We start from the raw sequence: 17,964 nt of genomic DNA, 5'->3' as shown, positions 1-17,964 counted from the left end.
GGGCAGAGAGGGATGTCAGCAGCCTGGAAGCAGGGCTGGGCAAGGGGCGGGGGGACTGGTGCGACGAAGGTAATTTGTGAATAAAGATGAGACCAGTCAAGGAGACAGAGCATTAGAGGTGACCGGGTTCTGTGGGTCTCAGCATCTCAGAGTTCATCATTTTCAAATGTACCATGTGGAAGGTGGGGTTAGTAGTGAGTAGGGCTGGGACCCCTAGAACTGGAGAACACTTACCCACACTCCCCAGGGCTCCACTTTGCAGGGTGCAGTGAAAAGTGCATCAAAGCAGAGCGTGCCAGTGGCATGGGGAGCGTGCTGGCTCCCCATCAGCACAGCTGGGGAGACCCAGAGATTCCAAAGGGCACTTCGGGGTGTTGACAAAACTCCTCATGTCAGGGCAATGTAGAGAAAGGGACAGTCTGGGCTAGGAGGGTACCCAGGGCCCAGATCAGTTTAGATACCGGTCCCCACGGCTGAGGAAGAGTGTGGGGTTCTTACCTGCACAGCCTGGCGTCTCTGAGTCAGTACCGAACGCACCAGAGAGACAGCCTTGTCTGGCTGCTGGGAATCAAACTGGGAAGAGAAGCCACCAGGGTCCAACTGCAAGGAGCTCTCGTGACTAGAACCTTGGGCCATACTGTCCTCTTCTTCTACCATGGCCTGAAACCCAACACGGCAGCGTCACCATCCCACTGACCAAGGCCTCGAGTCCATGCAGAGGAGTCACACTCCAGCCTGGACAAACCTGATGTTTTCTCTCTCCCAGGTCCTCTCCCTGGAGGGTGGGAGGAGGGCATCTAAGAGCAAAAAAGGGTGGGTTCCTTCAATTCTTCAAATCAACTGTTTACCACTGGTCACCCAAACCCAGGATGAGCATCAGGGCTGGAGCACCCCTTGAACACTCCATGAATAAATGAAAGAAGAGGTTATTGAATCCCGCCACTGTCTGAGAACTGCAGCCGGCAGTAAGAACGAGGGCCTGTTTCAGCAGGCAGGGCCGGCCCACAGAAGCTTAGCTTAGGGTTCCAGTTTTCAAACATACCCAGAGAGCTCATCCGCACAAGACCCTCAATCCAAACTCCCCTAGGCACACCTCAGAGGACAGGGAGGCCTGGGTAAGGGCAGGCTGGACATGTCACCATGATGGGAGGCTGACTGGTACCTGGGTTATATCCTGGATCACTTGCTGTAAAGACAACTTCTCCTCTTGGGCGTTCCTACTAAGAGATGCCTCGTGTTCCATTAATTCTGCATGATTTGCCTCCTGAACAAGGAACAAAATGGAGCCTCTGAGCCAAACTTTCAGAGGAGGATTTATCATGTCAGGCCCCCAAATCAACCAGGCTCCTTCTGTCTCTTGTCATCCACACTTTTCCCCTGACCATACTGGAATGCTAACGCTGTCCTAGGACTCTGCGGACAATGTGATGGGGTGATTAAGAGTTCAGATTAAGGGATTAAGGGCTCCGAAGTAGGCTGTCCAGATTAGCATTCTTTCTCTGTCACTTTCTAGCTTGGTAACCTTAGGCAACTCCTTCTTTGAGCTTCCTTCTCTTTAAAATGGGAATAATTAACAGCAACTGCTTCATAGATTTGTTCCCAGACTTGAATGAAAAAACTGCATATAAGTTACTCAACACAGCGCCTGTCACAAAACAAATGTTCATTAAATGTGAGCCATCATTGGATGAAGGATGGCTCCTGTCTCTGGACAGCAAATGGACGTGTGAGACCTAAGGCCAGAGGAATCTCTGGCCCCAAGGAAGGCCAGTAGTAAATCTGAACTCTCAAAATTTCGCTCCTTCTTCCTACTGTACTGTGCTAGTGAAGACCTAAAGACAAAGATTTGCAGCTATGGGCTTTTTTGAGTTTTTTTTTGGCCTATGCAAAATCTGAACCAACATTTGTAAATTGAGAGATTTTTATAAGCTGAGAAATTCATAAAAATCTACATTTCTGGTATCTCTCAAAAAGTTAACAAATGGGCCACACCAGCCCCACAGGCAGACGCTTTAACCTCTGAGCCACCAGGGAAGCCCATCACTGTTGTTATTATTGTTCAGTTGCTCAGTCGTGTCCAACTCTGTGACCCCATGGAGTGCAGCAGGCCAGCCTTCCCTGTCCTTCACTATCTCCTGGAGTTTGCTCAAACTCATGTCTATCGAGTCACTGATGACATCCAACCATCTCATCCTCTGTCGCTCTCTTCTCCTCCTGCCTTCAGTATTTCCCAGCATCAGGGTCTTTTCCAAAGAGTTGGCTCTTCACATCAGGTGGCCAAAGTATTGGAGATTCAGCTTCAGCATCAATCCTTCCAATAAATATTCAGGACTGATTTCCTTTAGGATGGACTGGTTTGATCTCTTTGCAGTTCAAGGGACTCTCGGGAGTCTTCTCCAACATCACAGTTCAAAAGCATCAATTTTTCAGTGCTCAGCCTTCTTCATGGTCCAACTCTCACATCCATACATTGGAAAGACCATAGCTTTGACTAGACGGACCTAAGGCCTCATTCCTACATGGCAAGTATTTCTTAAAGTTGAACAGGGGATGCCTCCTCCAGACAGGACAAATGTGTCTCAGGGTCCTGCAGTCCCCACTTCTCCTCTTTTTTTCCCTGTGTACTGAGATCAAGTGTTCCCTGCTGTACTAAATATGACAATATCGGAAAAATCAGAAATCTTACAGCTGAACCGGCTTGACTCATTTATAGTATTTGGGCCACGAGGACATCTGAATTTGCAATGGAAGCAAAAAGGCATAAGCAAGTTTGCTTCCCAGCTGATCTCAGTTTGGATGAGAAGACTAGGGATATGCATAGCGATGGGGGTTCAGAATTTGCCTAGAGTCAGAGATACAAAAACTAGAGATGGAAGAAAACATGGAACCAAGCCAGAGGTTCTGATGTCCAACCTAAGAGAATCCCTTTGATAACATCCTTGGCAGATGTTATCATGGACTTCACTCCTTCCCAAAGAGGACTGTTAAAGTATCGAGCAGCTCTAGCTGCAGCTGAGGTCTACCTCCTGGTAACTCCTAGTCACTGGCAGGGCTTGTGGCCCCCTGGCATACATTAAAACAAACCAACTCTCTTCCCTGGTATTAGTCCTTCAGTTACATGAAGGCAGTCATCATGTCTTCCTCAAGCCCTTCTCCGCCAGGCTACCCACTGCCATGCTCCTCAAGTGTTTCTTGTATGAGTAGGTTTTGAATCTCTCTACACATTTCCCTCCACCCTCTCCTACTTGGCCACTGTGCCTCTTCACGTGTGTCCCACTCTTTCAGAAGAGGACACACTGCAAAGCTCCCCTAAGAAAGTAAGAGGGATGATGCTGTTGCTGTTAAGTTCCTAGGTCGTGTCTGACTCTTTGTGACTTCATGGACAGTAGCCACCAGTCTCCTCTGTCCATGGAATTTTCCAAGCAAGGATATTGGAGTGGGTTGCCATTTTCTTCTCCAGGGGGCTCTTCCTGACCCAGGGATCAAACCCACATCTCCTGCTTGCATTGCCAGGAAGATTCTTTACCACTGAGCCACTTGGGAAGCCCATAGTAGAAACAGTAGACAGCTAATGTTTATTAATAGGTAAATGAATGAGTTAATTAATTAATTTTCAGATGGAACCAAAATTAATTTTGTAGCTTCAGGGGATTTCATCAAGGAACATTTAACTGGTATCCTGCACTCTTCGTCCATAAAGGACAGGAACCCACAGGCCCACTCCCAACTCCTTCGCAGAACAAAGGATCACATACCAGGATCTCCATCGTCGCTCTCAGAGCCTTCACCATCTTTTCATAATCTTCATTTTGCTTCTGAGACTGGGTCAGCAGAGCAGAGAGCTCGGTCACCCTGATGAGAAGAGCACAGCACTGTCACCTGGGCACCCATGGATGTGGACAGAGCTATGCAGCACACCCTCAACCCAACACAGACGCCCCGCCTACAGGCTCCCCAGAGTCCCTTGGGTGCCCCCAGCCCCTGTACTCCCTGAACACATGATGCTATAGCCTTGAACTCAGCAGGGGAAGCCAAATGCCACTCAGACACATGCAGGGATTTACCACATCTCAAGGCTGGAACACGTGTTTGGGGGCCTGAGAGCTGAAGGAAAGCCCTGGCACAGGCCCCTCCAGGCCCCATTTGATCTTGAAGTCAAGCACCCTGAAGCCAATGAGAACATCAGAATTGCCATATGGGATAGTTCCAAGGTCCCTCCAGCCCAAGGTTCTAACTCTGATAGAGAAAAAGGAGGGGCAATTTGGGAGAGATTACAGTCAACCTCCCTGATCTTAACCTCAAAGTTCAGGGAAATCACCAGGCCTCTATCACCTTTATCCTGGAGTGCACAGTGCTTGGTATTATATGGGTAGCTTAACAAATATTTCTTGAATGAACTCATCTAGGAGTTTAATTTTTGTTTCAAAGTCTTCATAATTTGATTCTGCATCATCTTTAAGAGCCTGAACTCACTGTACAGTCACTCATTTAGTTATTGTATCACTAAATAAGCATTTACTAAGTCTCTACTATATGGCAGGTGAAGTGCAAAGCACTCGGTCACACAACTTGACTAAGACATTCTCTGTGCTTCCCAGTGCCTTCACAACCCAACAAAACAAACTGCAATTTACATACGCCACCGATAGGTGGCGACACTACCCTAGCCATGGGGTGTAAAGGGACCTCTGTCCTGAGATGACTCAAATAGAGCTCTTTGCTTGTCCCTGCTCTTCTCATTTTTTTTTTTATATTTATTTTATTACAATCCAAAAAATAAAAGAGCCTAGCCAAAAAGAGAAAAGAAAAAACTAAATAATCAATGAAATTAAAAAACTATTAATAATAAATAATCAATGTTGTAACAAGCAGTTCTAAAGACCATGGTGGGGTACAGTAATGTAACAGGCTATTGAGGTCATCGAAGAGGTGACATTTGAACTATGCCTTAAAGGATAAGGCAGAGAGAGGAGGGAGGGAAGCATTCCAGGCCAAGGTCAGCATCTACAAAGGCAGGGAATGTGGAGGGACTTGGCTGTTCTGGGAATGGCAAGTAGTTTGGTATAGAGTCACTGCCAGTTCTGTGAGTCAACAGGAGGGAAACTGAGCTGTGAGATAGTCTGAGGGCAGAGGGTAGCGACATGGCCCCAGCTGTGGCCCTGGGTTTCACACTAGACCCTCCTCTGGCACATCTCCTTCCCCTCTTGTGGGAAGAGGGCTCTTCAGGTCTTCCCCACCTGCTTGACTCCCCAAAGGAGTCGACTTTCCCCAGGCGATCCCCTCCTAGGACCCAGCCCATCTCACCGATCCTGAAGCTCTGCCTTCTCCAGATCCCCTTGACTCTTCAGCTGTATTAACTCCTGGCTCCTTTCATGGGCTTCCCTCTCCAGTTCCTGGGTCTTGGCTAGTAGCAGCATCAACTGGGATGGCTCATTTCCATTCAGTCTCCCAGATCCATCAGACTCCCGAGACGGTGGTACTCCCACAGTCAGGCGCAGGCAAGAGGTCAACAGGGACCCCGAAAGCCTCGCGTGCTCAGCCTTGAGCTCCGTCAGGTCTCTGAGTCCAAGGAAGGAAAGAGCAGACTCCGGTAGGGACCAGGGATAGGAACGGGCATGTAGAGGTCAGGCCCCAGGAAGAGCGGGTCTGGGAAAAACCATCTGAATCCAACAATTCCATCCCTCCCCACCAACTCTCCACCCCTGCCCTCCCCCCACAACCTGACCCCTCCCTTCTAAAGCAGCCCACTGTCACAAATCTGGAGTCAGCAGGGGCAAACCTTCTCCCCTCTTATCCCCACACTGACCTGTCAGTGGCTGACTTCATTTCCAGGAAGTGGCGTCGGAAAGTCACCACCTCCCGCCATAGACCCAGAAGGCGACCGTGCTCCCCTTTCAGGTAGCCCTTGAAGAACTGTGTGTTCAGAAACCCAGGTCATATCAAAGGGAAGAGGACATCATTTGTCAACACAGGAGTCCTGGATCCCTCCCAACTATTGCAGGGAAGGGAAGGAGGGACTTACAGGAGACAGCTTACGAATGGGTGTCTATGTTCAGGTGATGCTGAAGTGTTTAATAAAATTAGCAGAGGGACTCAAGAGGTCAGAGGGTCTGGGATGCTATAAGGTCTTCCCTGAGCTAGATTAGAAGAGGATCAACAGTAGCTGCTCAACCAATGAGCTATTACCATCATCAGCACAGACTTACAATGAGGATTAAATGATACAACATATATAAATCACCCAATACAAAGCCTGGCACAGAGCAATGGCTCAAGCAACATTAGTTTCCTTTAACTGGGATCTGAAAATATCTTCCCATTCAATTTCAGTGGCTACCTCCTAGGCATCTAGCTTGCAGACTTCCAGACGAGGGGAGTCTAAACTTTGAGATCCATTTAAAATCTGAGCAAGTCACTAATGCAGGAACGGAGCTGCTCTGAGCATCATGCTACCTGCCAGCAAAACCTCGACTGGGCAGGTAAGGACAGAATGAAGGTGACAGCCCTTCATTCAGCCCCTCAGCCCTGACAGCTCAGGGCTGAGCTGCCAGCATGAGTGCTAAGGACGGCCAGAGACTTAAACTAGGCTCAGTTCCCATCCAGGTCCTGAAGGTAGCCCATTCCTTCTGGCACCGACCAGGCAGTGCCCAACCTGCACTCCTCGTGCTGTTCCCGCCCCGTTTCTCTTACCTCCTGCTCCATCTGCCACTGGCTCTCCTTCCTCATTAGCTCATCCCGGGCCCGGCTCCAGTCGACTGTCAATTTTTCCACATCTTCCCGAAGCGCTTTATTCACCACGTCAGCTTTTTCCATGTGCAGCCGAAGCTGGGTGTTCACCTCCGCTAGACTCTCACACCTGCACTGGGGAGGGGTAGGAGCAAGTACTAAACAAAGGTCTGAGCCAACCCCCTGGACTTCTTGGAGTAAGACAACAACCACTGGAACTTTCCACTGCCGGGAGCTGGAGGGCTAAGGCTGAAGTCCTTGGTTCTAAACCATGTCAGCCCTCCAGACAGAGGTTTTCCATCAGCCTGCTCCGCCCGTCGGCCAACCACCCAGGCCAGAAAGTTGGGGCCCATCACCTCTGTTGTTCCTCTTCCAATCGGATTAGCAGCTGTTCCAGGTTTGGCTCTTCCATGCTTTCCCACCTTTGAGGGATCGGTCCCTTAGCCAGATAAAAGCAAGCCTTATTCACCTCCAAAGAGAACATCCTGCAGACCAAGTCTCTGATGCCCCCTTCTACAGCAGCCCACTTTTCTAAATTCACACTTTTATTTTTACTTTTGGCTGCGCCATGCAGCTTGCAAGATCTTAGTTCCCAGATTAGGGATCGAATCTGGGCCCTTAGTAGTGAAAGTGCAGAACTCTAGCCCCTGGACTGCCAGGGAATCCCCCTGCTTGCTTTTTATTCTTTCTCCCCTTTGTTAGCGATATGTCTCTTTTCTCAATCACTGCATCCTGCAAGTAAATCCACTGTATATCTCTCTCCAAATGTGAACCAGTGACTTCTCATGAAAGACAGCATTTGGTAGTGAAAAGAACTTTTGAGTTAAGAAGCATAAGATACAGCTTCCAGGGATTTCCCTGGCAGTCCGGTGATTAAGATTTTGCCTTCCACTGCTGGGGCTGCGGGTTCGATCTCTGGCTGGGGAGTTAAGATCCCATATACCTCACAGCCAAAAAACTAAAAATGGAAGCAATATTGTAACAACATCAATAAAGATTAAAAAAAAATTTTTTTAATCTTTAAAAAAAAATAAACAAAACACATCTTTCATTAATGGCCTTGGCTTCTATTACACTAATCTTCAGACTTTGGGAAGTTATAACTTCTCTGATCCACAAGGTTTTCAACTCCAAAGTGAAGGTGATATCATTCCCCTGAGAAAACTGCTTTGCAGGTCAAGTGACATAATTCTATGACAATGCCTAAGGGTGCCTACACAATGCCTACAGATCGGGACATACTAAGTCTCGGTCCTTTCCCTCCTCAGAGAGAACTCTTCTGAGGGTAACATTAAGATGGTGCTGAGGGGAGCTAGAACAAAGGCAGATGGGTTTTTGAAAGGCAATTCAATCCTGCCCACAGCACAAATAAAACCATCTGCCACAAACACATCTTTTTTTTCCCCCCCAAGTCTGTGAGGCACACATCTCTCCACAACGGATAAACACTGACACCTTCTGGAGGAAAAATGCATCACTTCTCTTGGATTCCACACTGCTTCCAATCTGGTTCAGATGGTAAAGAATCCGCCTGCAGTGCAGGAGACCTGGGTTCAATCCCTGGGTCAGGAAGATCCCCTGGGAATGGCTACCTGCCCCAATATTCTTACCTGGAGAATTCAAAGAACAGAGAAGCCTGGCGGGCTACAGTCCATGGGGTCACAAAGAGTCAGAGACGACTGAGTGACTTTCACTTTATTTCACTTCCAATCTGAAACCTTAAGTTTCTTAAAGCTGCGTTTTGCCCTTAGAGAGCCCTGGGCTGGAGTCTGTCGGGGCAGGAATAGCCAGGTCCCATGAAGGTATCCGATAAAGCTCTCAGGGGACTTCCCTGGCGGTCCAGTGGCTAAGCCTCCATGCTCCCAATGCAAGGCGGCCTGAGTTCGATCCCTGGTCAGAGATCTAGATCCCACATGCCTCAACTAACAGTTCGCACACCACAATCGAAAGATCCTGCATGCTGTAACTAAAGATTCCCCATGCTGCAACTAAAAAACAAAAAGAAAAGAAAAAGATCCTGTGTGCCACAACTAAAACCCAGTGCAGCCAAATAAATACTAAAAAATATTTTTATTATTAAAATATTAAATATTTTAAAATTTTCCAAATATTAAAAAAAAGGCAAAAAAAGCTCTCAGGAGCTGAAAGAGCCGCTTCTACGAAACACCGCCTTACCTCTCCCCAGCCTCCCTCAGTCAGCAAACAGGGCCTAACCATACTCCCTGAGGGCCCGTGAGGAGCACAGAACAGCCTCACTCACCCCAGTGGCTTCCAGCCGCTTCTCCAGCTCCTGGCACCAGCTCCGGTACTGTAACACCTGAGGCAAATGGAGCAGGACGGGGCAATGGGCCTGGCTGGTACCCATGGCCCAAAGCAGAGGTCCCCCCAGGGTCGTGGGCAAACCCCTCGGTGAATAAGGGGCTTGGTGACAGGAGTGAGGTAAGGCCGTAACGTCTTACAGCTTCCGTTTGGTCATTTAATAATACATTCTCTGCAGCTCTTGTTATTGGAGAAGCAACAAGTTCGTGGGCTCGGGAACTGGCAAACCTAAGGTCAGGTCCTATTCTAGGAGAGCAAAGCTACATGACTGATGGAAGCCCCATGAAGGGCGTCTTTGAAAGGACGCGGTCGGCAGCCTGTGGAGAAGTTGGGAGCATCACAGGAGAGCTGTTTAGGTGTTGCCACTGTGTGGCTCTGGGGTCCGGCCAACCTCTTCCATCTCAGCCCCCAGCCCCAGGGGTCCTCCTCTTGCCTTTCCTAAGAGAGTGGCCGCCTCACCTTGGCCTGCAGCTTCCTCACGAGAGCTGCTTGCCTCTGCTGGGCCTCCTGGGAGCTCTTCAGCTTCCTCCATGAGGCTGCCTGGTTCTCGGCCATCTGCTGCTGCAGTGCCAGCACTTGCTCTTCCAGCACCAGCTGCAGGGACCGGGGCTTCATATTGTTCAACCCAGGGCCCCCTGTCTCCATGGGGGCCCCGGACAGCAAGCCCACCGGCCCCTAAGTAGCCAGAGGCTGTTCACTCCCAGAGCAGTCTCTGAGCATCACTGTGTCACTTGGACCTCCTCTTGAGCTGGGGACCAAAGCACACACTGGAGTTGAGAGAACTGTCTAGATGACTCACATGTATTCAGCAAATACTCATTAACTCTGGCAGACTTGGATTGGACGAAGTAAATAGGTTCTTTTACTACAGGACTCCTCAGAGCTTTTAAAATACTAAGATGGACCTAATCACTACAGGGGGAGCCATGATGAGTGGCCAATCCCCAAAGTTATTGGACCATGACACAGGGACCCGTGTTTCCTGGCATGCCTTCCGAAACTCTGCACCCGACCAAGAGCTCCTAGTTTATCAGTGCATCCCTCGTGCCTGACACAGTGCCTAATAAACATTTGCTGAATGAATCACCAAAGGTGCTTTTAGGCTGGCTGGGGGATGGGTATAATTCAATACAGTGTGGTCTGTGCAGTAATAATAGATCACAGGATAGTATGGGAAGACAACAGATGGGCATGTGACCCAACCTGGGGGACTGTGAAGGTGTGAATATCATCATCATTGTTTTGTACCTGCTAAGTCGCTTCAATCATGTCTGACTCCTTGCGACCCCATGGACTGTAGCCCGCCAGGCTCCTCTATCCATGGGATTCTCTAGGCAAGAATACTGTAGTGGTTGCCATGCCCTCCTGCAGGGGATCTTCCTGATCATTGTTAATACTTGTTAAGTGCTTCTATGGGTCAGTCACTTTGTTAAGTGCCTTACACACACTATATCAATTTGGCATCACAAGAATCTCAAAGCATTCCTATGACAGTTAAACATCGGTACTACTTTAACTCTTCATGCGTGGATGAGGACACTGAGGCTTATGACAGTAAAGTCTTAGTTAAAGAAACTAGAAAGATTAAACAATTTGTCCTATTTCATACAGTTGATGTTTGGTTGACTAGGGATTTGAACAAGAATTTTGACTCTCTGACACAGAATAGCAGGCATTTTGGGCAGGGGATCCAAAATAGAGAGGGAAGAAGGAACCAGCCTCAGGAGGATGGAGGAGGAGCAAACTCACCTCACCCGCCAGGAGCTGGGCCAGAACCAGGCAATGGGGGCCAGCGGGGGAGGCCAGCCTAACCAGTGACTTCAGAGAGAGCCAGGAGAGGGGAAGGCAAGATGGTCAAGAAGAGTTCGGGGTGCTCATCCAAGTTCTGTCTCTAAAGAGCTCTGTGACCTGGAGCAGGCCAGTGCCCTTTAAGGTTCCTCATCAAAAAAATGAGGGCAAAAAAAAATGAGGCACCCAGCTGCATGACCTCTGAGTTTCTTAGTCCTCTAAAACAGCTAGGGCTGGCGGGGAGGTTATAGAGTTCTCTCATTTTATCAGCCCTGAGATACCCATCAGCAGGGCTGAGGAATATCTGTATTTCTAACTACCTATCAAGAAAAAGGTCTACTAGAGCTGCCTTTTTGGCAGCATCAGTCTCCTAATCTGAAGAAAATGGCATATACAGCAAATGCAGATACAACATTTGCACATACAGTGGGAGTTTCAGGGCCCCAAGTCCCTTTAATGCACCAAACTGTTGATTTCCCACCAACGCTACCTTCTATTGGGTCCTTCCAGATTTATTCAGGAATAATTAATCACTTTTATATGTTTTTAAATTTATATTTAATACACAGACAGAATGTCTATACCTTATTATCTGGCTATCTTTTCCACTAATTTGTGAGTTCCTGATAAGGCAAGAGCTGACTAATTCATTTTGGTCCTTAGCCACCAGGGCTTCCCAGGTGATGTTAGTGGTAAAAAACCTGCCTGCCAATGCAGGAGACAAAAGAGACGTGGGTTCAATCCCTGGGTCAAGGAAGATCCTTTGGAGGAGGGCATGGCAACCCAATCCAGTATTCTTGCCTGGAGAATCCCATGGACAGAGGAGCCTGGCGGGCTAGTCGACAGGGCCACACAGAGGCAGATACAACTGAAGTGACTTAGCACGAACATAGGTTGTCAACAATGCACAATGAAGAAATGCATGTGGGCCTCACTCCCGGCAGATCTAAACCCTTAGCTAGAGGTTACCAAGTGGACTGCTGGTCCTTTTCAATCACTGTGTGGCCTGTACAATGATTTTTAAGAATTCAAATTAGATGCCAACATTTACCCTTGGGAAAATACACACAAAAGTTCATATTTCTGGTTCCTTTGGAAAATCAGAGTATCCAGTGAACCCTGACTCTCATTCCTACAAGGCCACAACCAGCTGCAGTGAAACAGCATCTGTCCCCTTTTGAGAAGGCACACTCTTCAGTTCACCTCAGTCTTGGGCCCCTGCCTGGCTTTGCCTCCCTCTCATGTACTGATAGCAGATTTCAGTTGTCATGTCATTCTACTTGTGCTATTGTTTTTCTTATAGCAGTGTTAGAGAGGAATACTCAGCTTCCTAATTTACATCACCTCCTGAGCAACTGCAGACAGCTGAGTTTATAGAGATTCTACTAGACAGCAAGGAAACAGCATAACGTAGGAAGAGCAGAGTGGTACCAATAACAGCTTAGGGGCACCAGCACCCCAGGCTGCCTCTTCCTGGCTGACCAACTCGGTTGCTGTGCTGCGCTTAGTCTCTCAGTTGTGTCCAATTCTTAGCAACCCCGTGGACTGTAGCCTGCCAGGCTACATGGGGATTCTCCAGGCAATAATACTGCAGTGGGTTGCCAAGCCCTCTTCCAGGGGATCCTCCCAACCCAGGGATTGAACCCAGGTCTCCTGCACTGCGGGCAGATTCTTTACTATCTGAGCCACCAGGGAAGCTGAGCCCTCCCTTTCTGCCCTTCCCTTCTGCCAACCCACCATGGCTGTGAAAATCTGACTCAACCTGTCTCTTCTGGTTGGAGGCATAAAGCTGCTGGGAAGAGCTCTTACTGCCAACATCACCAACAACAAGAGTAGCTCTCAGTTGCTTCAAGGGACCAGAAGAGCCTTTTCTCTCCTAACACTGTGGGGGCTGGGCCAGGCTTCTGCAGAGTCTCAGAGGCCCTCAAGACTCCCTTATCCTCCTCCTTTGAATCCTTTCCCTCAAAGCATTGGCTTTCCCTCATCCCTCAAAGCATAGGCTGATCCATACGAAATTGCCGATATTTGCCCTTTTTTAACCTATAAAAGATAATTTCATGTAATTCAACCTAATAATATTATGTGTTGTATATATTTATAATCATATATTTATGTATATGCATGCATGCTAAGTCGCTTCAGTCATGTTCGACTCTGTGCGACCCTATGGACAGCAGCCCATCAGGCTCCTCTGTCCACGGGATTCTCTAGGCAAGAATACTGGAGTGGGTTGCCATTTTATACAAGCCTAATCTATAAGCAGCCCTCCCACTGTTTCTGGAATTCTCCTATTAAATCTTCTTTTAGAATAAGGCTATTGTTAAAGTACATACACTATTTTAGAAAATGACAGTAACACTTCAATAAAGAAATGAAATTATATTAGAATTATATGATTATTTTACTTTAGCAGATAATTTAAAAATTTACAGCTATTTAAAAATTCAGTCCCAACCTCTCCTTTTACAGATAAGGAAACTGAGGCTTATGGAGATGAAGTGATTTCATTTTGATCATACTTTATTTATATGCCCCAATTACCTCACAAAATGACTTGACATTGTAGCAAATATACCATACTCGTAACGTATAGACTCTGATGCTGGGAGGGATTGGGGGCAGGAGGAGAAGGGGACGACAGAGGATGAGATGGCTGGATGGCATCACTGACTCAGTGGACGTGAGTCTGAGTGAACTCCGGGAGTTGGTGATGGACAGGGAGGCCTGGCATGCTGCGATTCATGGGATGGCGAAGAGTCGGACACGACTGAGCGACTGAACTGAACTGAACTGAACGTAAGATGTTACTAATAAAGGAAATTGGGTGCAAGGTATATAGGAACTTGCTGTACTATGCAATTTTTCTGTAAATCCAAAATTGTTTCCCCAAAATAAAGTTTATTTTAAAAATGATTTCAACAATTTTATGATTAACTCCACCACCACCAATTCCTCCCCCCCGCCCCCCCCCCCACTAAAACAAGAGTAAAAAGATGGAGGCAACAGAGAAAAACTACATCAGGAATTTTTCTGAAGTTGAGATTTAGCTCGGAGCTTCCTCAAGACACAGTCCAGCACCTTTCATTAACACACTGTCAGATCAGCCAGTGAATAAGTAAACTAGCATAGCTCCAAAAGAAAGGTAGGTTTCAATGTCCCTCAGGAAAGGAAAAGGTCAGTAGTTGGCAACAGGGAACAGGCTGACTTGCATTCAATGAGACAATGGATGTTGGTGTGCTTTGTAAACCGTAAACCATTGGACAGATGTTATCATTTCTGCAGGTAAAGGAAAAAGATTCCCTTCTTTCATAAATTAAGTTATCCTATAAACACTCATGAATTCCAGCTTAGTATCAGATAACTGGCCACAGTGATACAGAAATAAATAAGGCTAACTTCCAACTTTTGCTAGGAACCAGACAGGGAAGGGCAGTGACCTCTGAACCTAGGCTGAAGAGTAACATAGGTTATATTTTGTCTTCTCTCATCTAGATTCTTTCAAAAAGTGATTTAAATAAACTTGAAATAGAAGCAATGCCACTTGAACTTGGAATACAGATGTAAATGTTAGGAGGACTAAGCTGAGGACGGGTATTATTAAACAGGATTTGTCACTTAGAGCAAAAAAAGTAAAAACACTCGAGGCATGGACATTTTATTTCCTGAGCAAAGAAACGATATATATTTGTCTGCACAGACAATTTGTTTCTTATCCCAGGAAAAAAAAAAAAAAATTAGCATACAGCTCCTTATATAAATCGCATATGTAGGGGCTCTCTCTCTGTCCTCCTCCCACCTCTAAGGCTTTCCCTTTAGTCTCCTCTGCTGGTTCCTCCTCATCTCCCCACCATCTAAACGCTGGAGGCCACATGCCATATGGCATGGCCAAAAAAATAAAACAAAATAAATAAATAAATAAAAACTGAAATAGTGACTGATTAGGCCATTCAGAACCCTCCAGTGGCTAATCAAAGAGTAAAAACCACAATCACTATATTGGCTTACCCCGTCCTAAGTATTTGATCCCTGCCTCCAATTGTTTTAATTCCATTTCTTACTCCTCTCCCCTTTGCTCACATCCCTCCAGCCACACAGCCCTCCTTGATGTACCTGCTTGGAACACACCAGGCCACACACTCATCTAGGGCATCTTCTAGTTATTCTCATGATTGGCTCCCTTGCCACCTTCAGGTCTCTGTTCAAATGTCACCTTCCCAGTAAGGTATTCCCTAGCCACCCAATATAAAATACCACCACTCCTACACACACACACAGGTATTTTTCTTTCTTTTTTTTAAATTGCCATACTATGTGCCATGTGGGAATCTCTTAGTACCCGGATCAGGTAAAGGAACCTGTGGCCCCTTCAGTGAAAACTTGGAGTCTTGAACACTGGACTATCAGGAAAGTCCCTGGTATTTTTCTACTTAGCTTACCATGCTTTACGTGTCCCTATCTGAGTATCATGTGTAATATAGCTAACACAATGCAAATTTCTCAAGAGCAAGAATATTATTTTATTGACTGCTATATTCTCAGCTCCTGGTATATAGCAGGTACTCTTGAGGCATTTGACCAAATAAATGAATACAGGAACTCTAGGCAACACGATTCATATCAAACGTCTTGCAAAATGCTGATAGCTCTATAACCTTCTAAAAGGAAAAAATGAACAACAAAAAAGAAAGAGATCATGTAGTCTGCATAGCACTTTACTCCCTCACAACAATTGTTTGCAATCTTCATAAAAAAAGAAACCCTTTGAGAAGAAATTAGTGCCTTCATTTTATGGACAAGAAAACTAGGCTCGAAACACAGAAGGAACATAACTGGTCAGCGGTAGAGGAGACACTGAACCCCAATCTGCTTCCAAGGGCTTCCCAGGTGGAGCAGTAAAGGATCCGCCTGCCAAGACAGGACACGGAAGAGACACAGGTTTGATCCCTGGGTCAGGAAGATCCCTTGGAGGAGGAAATGGCCACCCACTCCAGTATTCTTGCCTGGAGAATTCCATGGACAGAGGAGCCTGGCGGGCTATAGTACATGGGGTGGCAAGGAGTCAGACACAACTGAGCACGCACGCATGCAGGCAATCTGCTTCCACCTCTGTGCCCTTTCCTTACATCATGCTTCCCCTAAGTCATGAAATATGAAATCACAATTCTGTGAGGGGCACTTTCTAAAGGATGTGAAATAATGAGTCCCGGGTCTTCAGCTCTTTGATGGAAAAGGACCAACGAAAGGCAGAATGTCCAGCAGCAGTTTCTGGCATTGGTTTGGTCATGAACTCACTCAATTCTTCTTTCTAAGCCTTCTCATGTGCATGATAACTCTGGCCTCCATAATTCATGGGCCTAAAGTGAACACCAATTTGACAGACATTTACCAAACCCAAACACAGTCTAGGAATTATCACATGCTCTGGGGAGGCATAGCCTAGAATTCATGGCCCAGCTTCATTCACTTTATTCTTTGTGGGACTCTAGGCAAATCGATGTAACAGAACCTTAGTTTCGTCATGCACAAGATGTGAAGCTATAGAACCCACCTTATGGAATTGCTCTGACGATTGAATGGGCCTTTACAGGTAATGGATTTAGTAGCACCTTTGTGACTATTCAGTAAATATTAGCTATTATTATGATCACCACGTGCTAGACCCTAGGATACAGCTGAAAAAGGCAAGGCAAAACGCCCCCAACAAGTGCACGGCTGTAAAAGAGGAGCAGGAAAAGCTAACTCGGTGCGATGTGTTCAAGAACACAGCAGTGAGCTTACTGCGACTGCAGAAAGCGGTTAGAAAGATTTCCAGGGAAGTAGTATTTAAGCTGGGTCGCGAAGAGTGAGAGTTCCAGAGTGGACCTGCCAGGTAGGACTGGACTGTCGGACAGATCACATGCAAAGCCCCAAGTGCAGAGGAAGCCGCAAAATTCTGGGATCCGGTGGCGGGACGCGCAGGAGAGCACAGCGCCGCGTCTGATCACTTCGGGCTCGGGAAGATCCCTTTCTGCGCGCACTGGAGCCCAAAGTGGTGGCGGCAACAGGACGCGGACGCACCCGCCTAGGACAGGTCCCAGCCCCTCTGTGGGCCCTCAGGTTCCTCCCGGGGAATCGGAGGCCGCTGGCCAAACGAGATTCCTTAAGGCGCCCTGGGCAGGCCGATCAGTGGGCGTCGGACCGTTAACCCGGTACCTCCCGCCTTCCCTTGGGGCCCCCACCTCACCACGCTCGGCTCCTGCAGATTCCCAAGGTGCTTCTCAGCGCCAGAGCCGCCGAAGCCTCAGCTAAGGCCGGGCCGGGGGCGGGGGCCCACCGAGGGGCTGGGGCGTAGGCCCCGCCCCCCAAACTCCCGCCCTTTCGGAGGGCCCCGCCCCGCCGGGAAGCTTGCCTGCGAGCGGACTGCGCCGCCTGGGGGCCTCCGCCATGTTGAGTACTGGCAGCCGATTTACAAGAGTGGCCCAAAAGGAAACAGGAGAGCCTATTAAGCGATGATGTTAAGATTCCCTCGCCCTAAATGGGGACAGCTAGGGTTTCTGGATTCCAGCAAGGAAAGTTTTGGTAACAGAAATAAACTTGCCCTCAATCATACCCCTTTTGGCTTCGGGGTTACACAGTGCGCATGTGTAAGATCGCCGGTTCTAGGTGCGCCTGCGTACTGCACCGCCCACGAACCCGAGTGCAACTAACAAATGCGTGAAGGATAAGCGAACTCGCTGCTGCGTCGCTATGAAACCTTAAGAACCCGAAGCGCCAAGCAGCTTCAGGCAACACAACATTCGCACCGTAGTTGCTCAATGTGGTTTGAACACGCATGGCATTGCACAGGGTTTCTTTTTGCCTGAATATCCTGCATCCGTTCGGAAAAATGCAGTTTGCTTGATTTTCTGCGTGAGCCTGACTTTGTAGAAGACTAGAAGCGTTATTCCCATAAGTTTTGTGCATAAATAATCAGTGCACTTTTCTAGCATTGTAAAATTCCATTTACCTGTCTCTCTTCTCCATTCAGTGGTTCTAAATTTCTGTGTGTGTGTGTGTTAGTAACTCAGTCGTGTCCTACTCTGAGTCGTGGTAGCCCACCAGGATCCTCTGATCATGGGATTCTCCAGGCAAGAATACTGGAGTGGGTTGCCA

General features: G+C 47.6%; 1 protein-coding gene across 4 annotated transcripts in view; it reads right to left on the bottom strand.

The window, feature by feature from the left end:
* The window catches only part of CEP250 (centrosomal protein 250), a 47,189-nt gene extending 30,074 nt beyond the window's left edge, over window positions 1-17,115 (bottom strand). Inside the window, exons 1-10 of one of the 4 annotated variants that reach the window (XM_055544864.1) lie at window positions 17,052-17,115; window positions 9,505-9,793; window positions 8,987-9,043; window positions 7,083-7,165; window positions 6,691-6,856; window positions 5,807-5,913; window positions 5,305-5,559; window positions 3,756-3,852; window positions 1,163-1,264; window positions 499-660 (exon numbers count right to left, since the gene is read on the bottom strand). In XM_055544864.1, the coding sequence (XP_055400839.1) occupies window positions 499-660; window positions 1,163-1,264; window positions 3,756-3,852; window positions 5,305-5,559; window positions 5,807-5,913; window positions 6,691-6,856; window positions 7,083-7,165; window positions 8,987-9,043; window positions 9,505-9,690 (1,215 nt within the window). In that variant the 5' untranslated portion in view covers window positions 9,691-9,793; window positions 17,052-17,115. Of the gene's footprint in view, window positions 1-498; window positions 661-1,162; window positions 1,265-3,755; window positions 3,853-4,064; window positions 4,489-5,304; window positions 5,560-5,806; window positions 5,914-6,690; window positions 6,857-7,082; window positions 7,166-8,986; window positions 9,044-9,504; window positions 9,794-16,381 lie in introns of those variants that run through there. The other 3 variants (XM_055544863.1, XM_055544865.1, XM_055544866.1) reach the window with 3 other exon arrangements.
* Between the last annotated feature and the right edge of the window lie 849 nt (window positions 17,116-17,964).

This window comes from Bubalus kerabau, chromosome 13, assembly GCF_029407905.1.
Source record: "Bubalus kerabau isolate K-KA32 ecotype Philippines breed swamp buffalo chromosome 13, PCC_UOA_SB_1v2, whole genome shotgun sequence".
Taxonomy (NCBI): domain Eukaryota; kingdom Metazoa; phylum Chordata; class Mammalia; order Artiodactyla; family Bovidae; genus Bubalus; species Bubalus kerabau.
The sequence above is the reverse complement of the archived record's forward strand: the minus strand, read 5'-3'. Positions and strand labels throughout refer to the sequence as shown.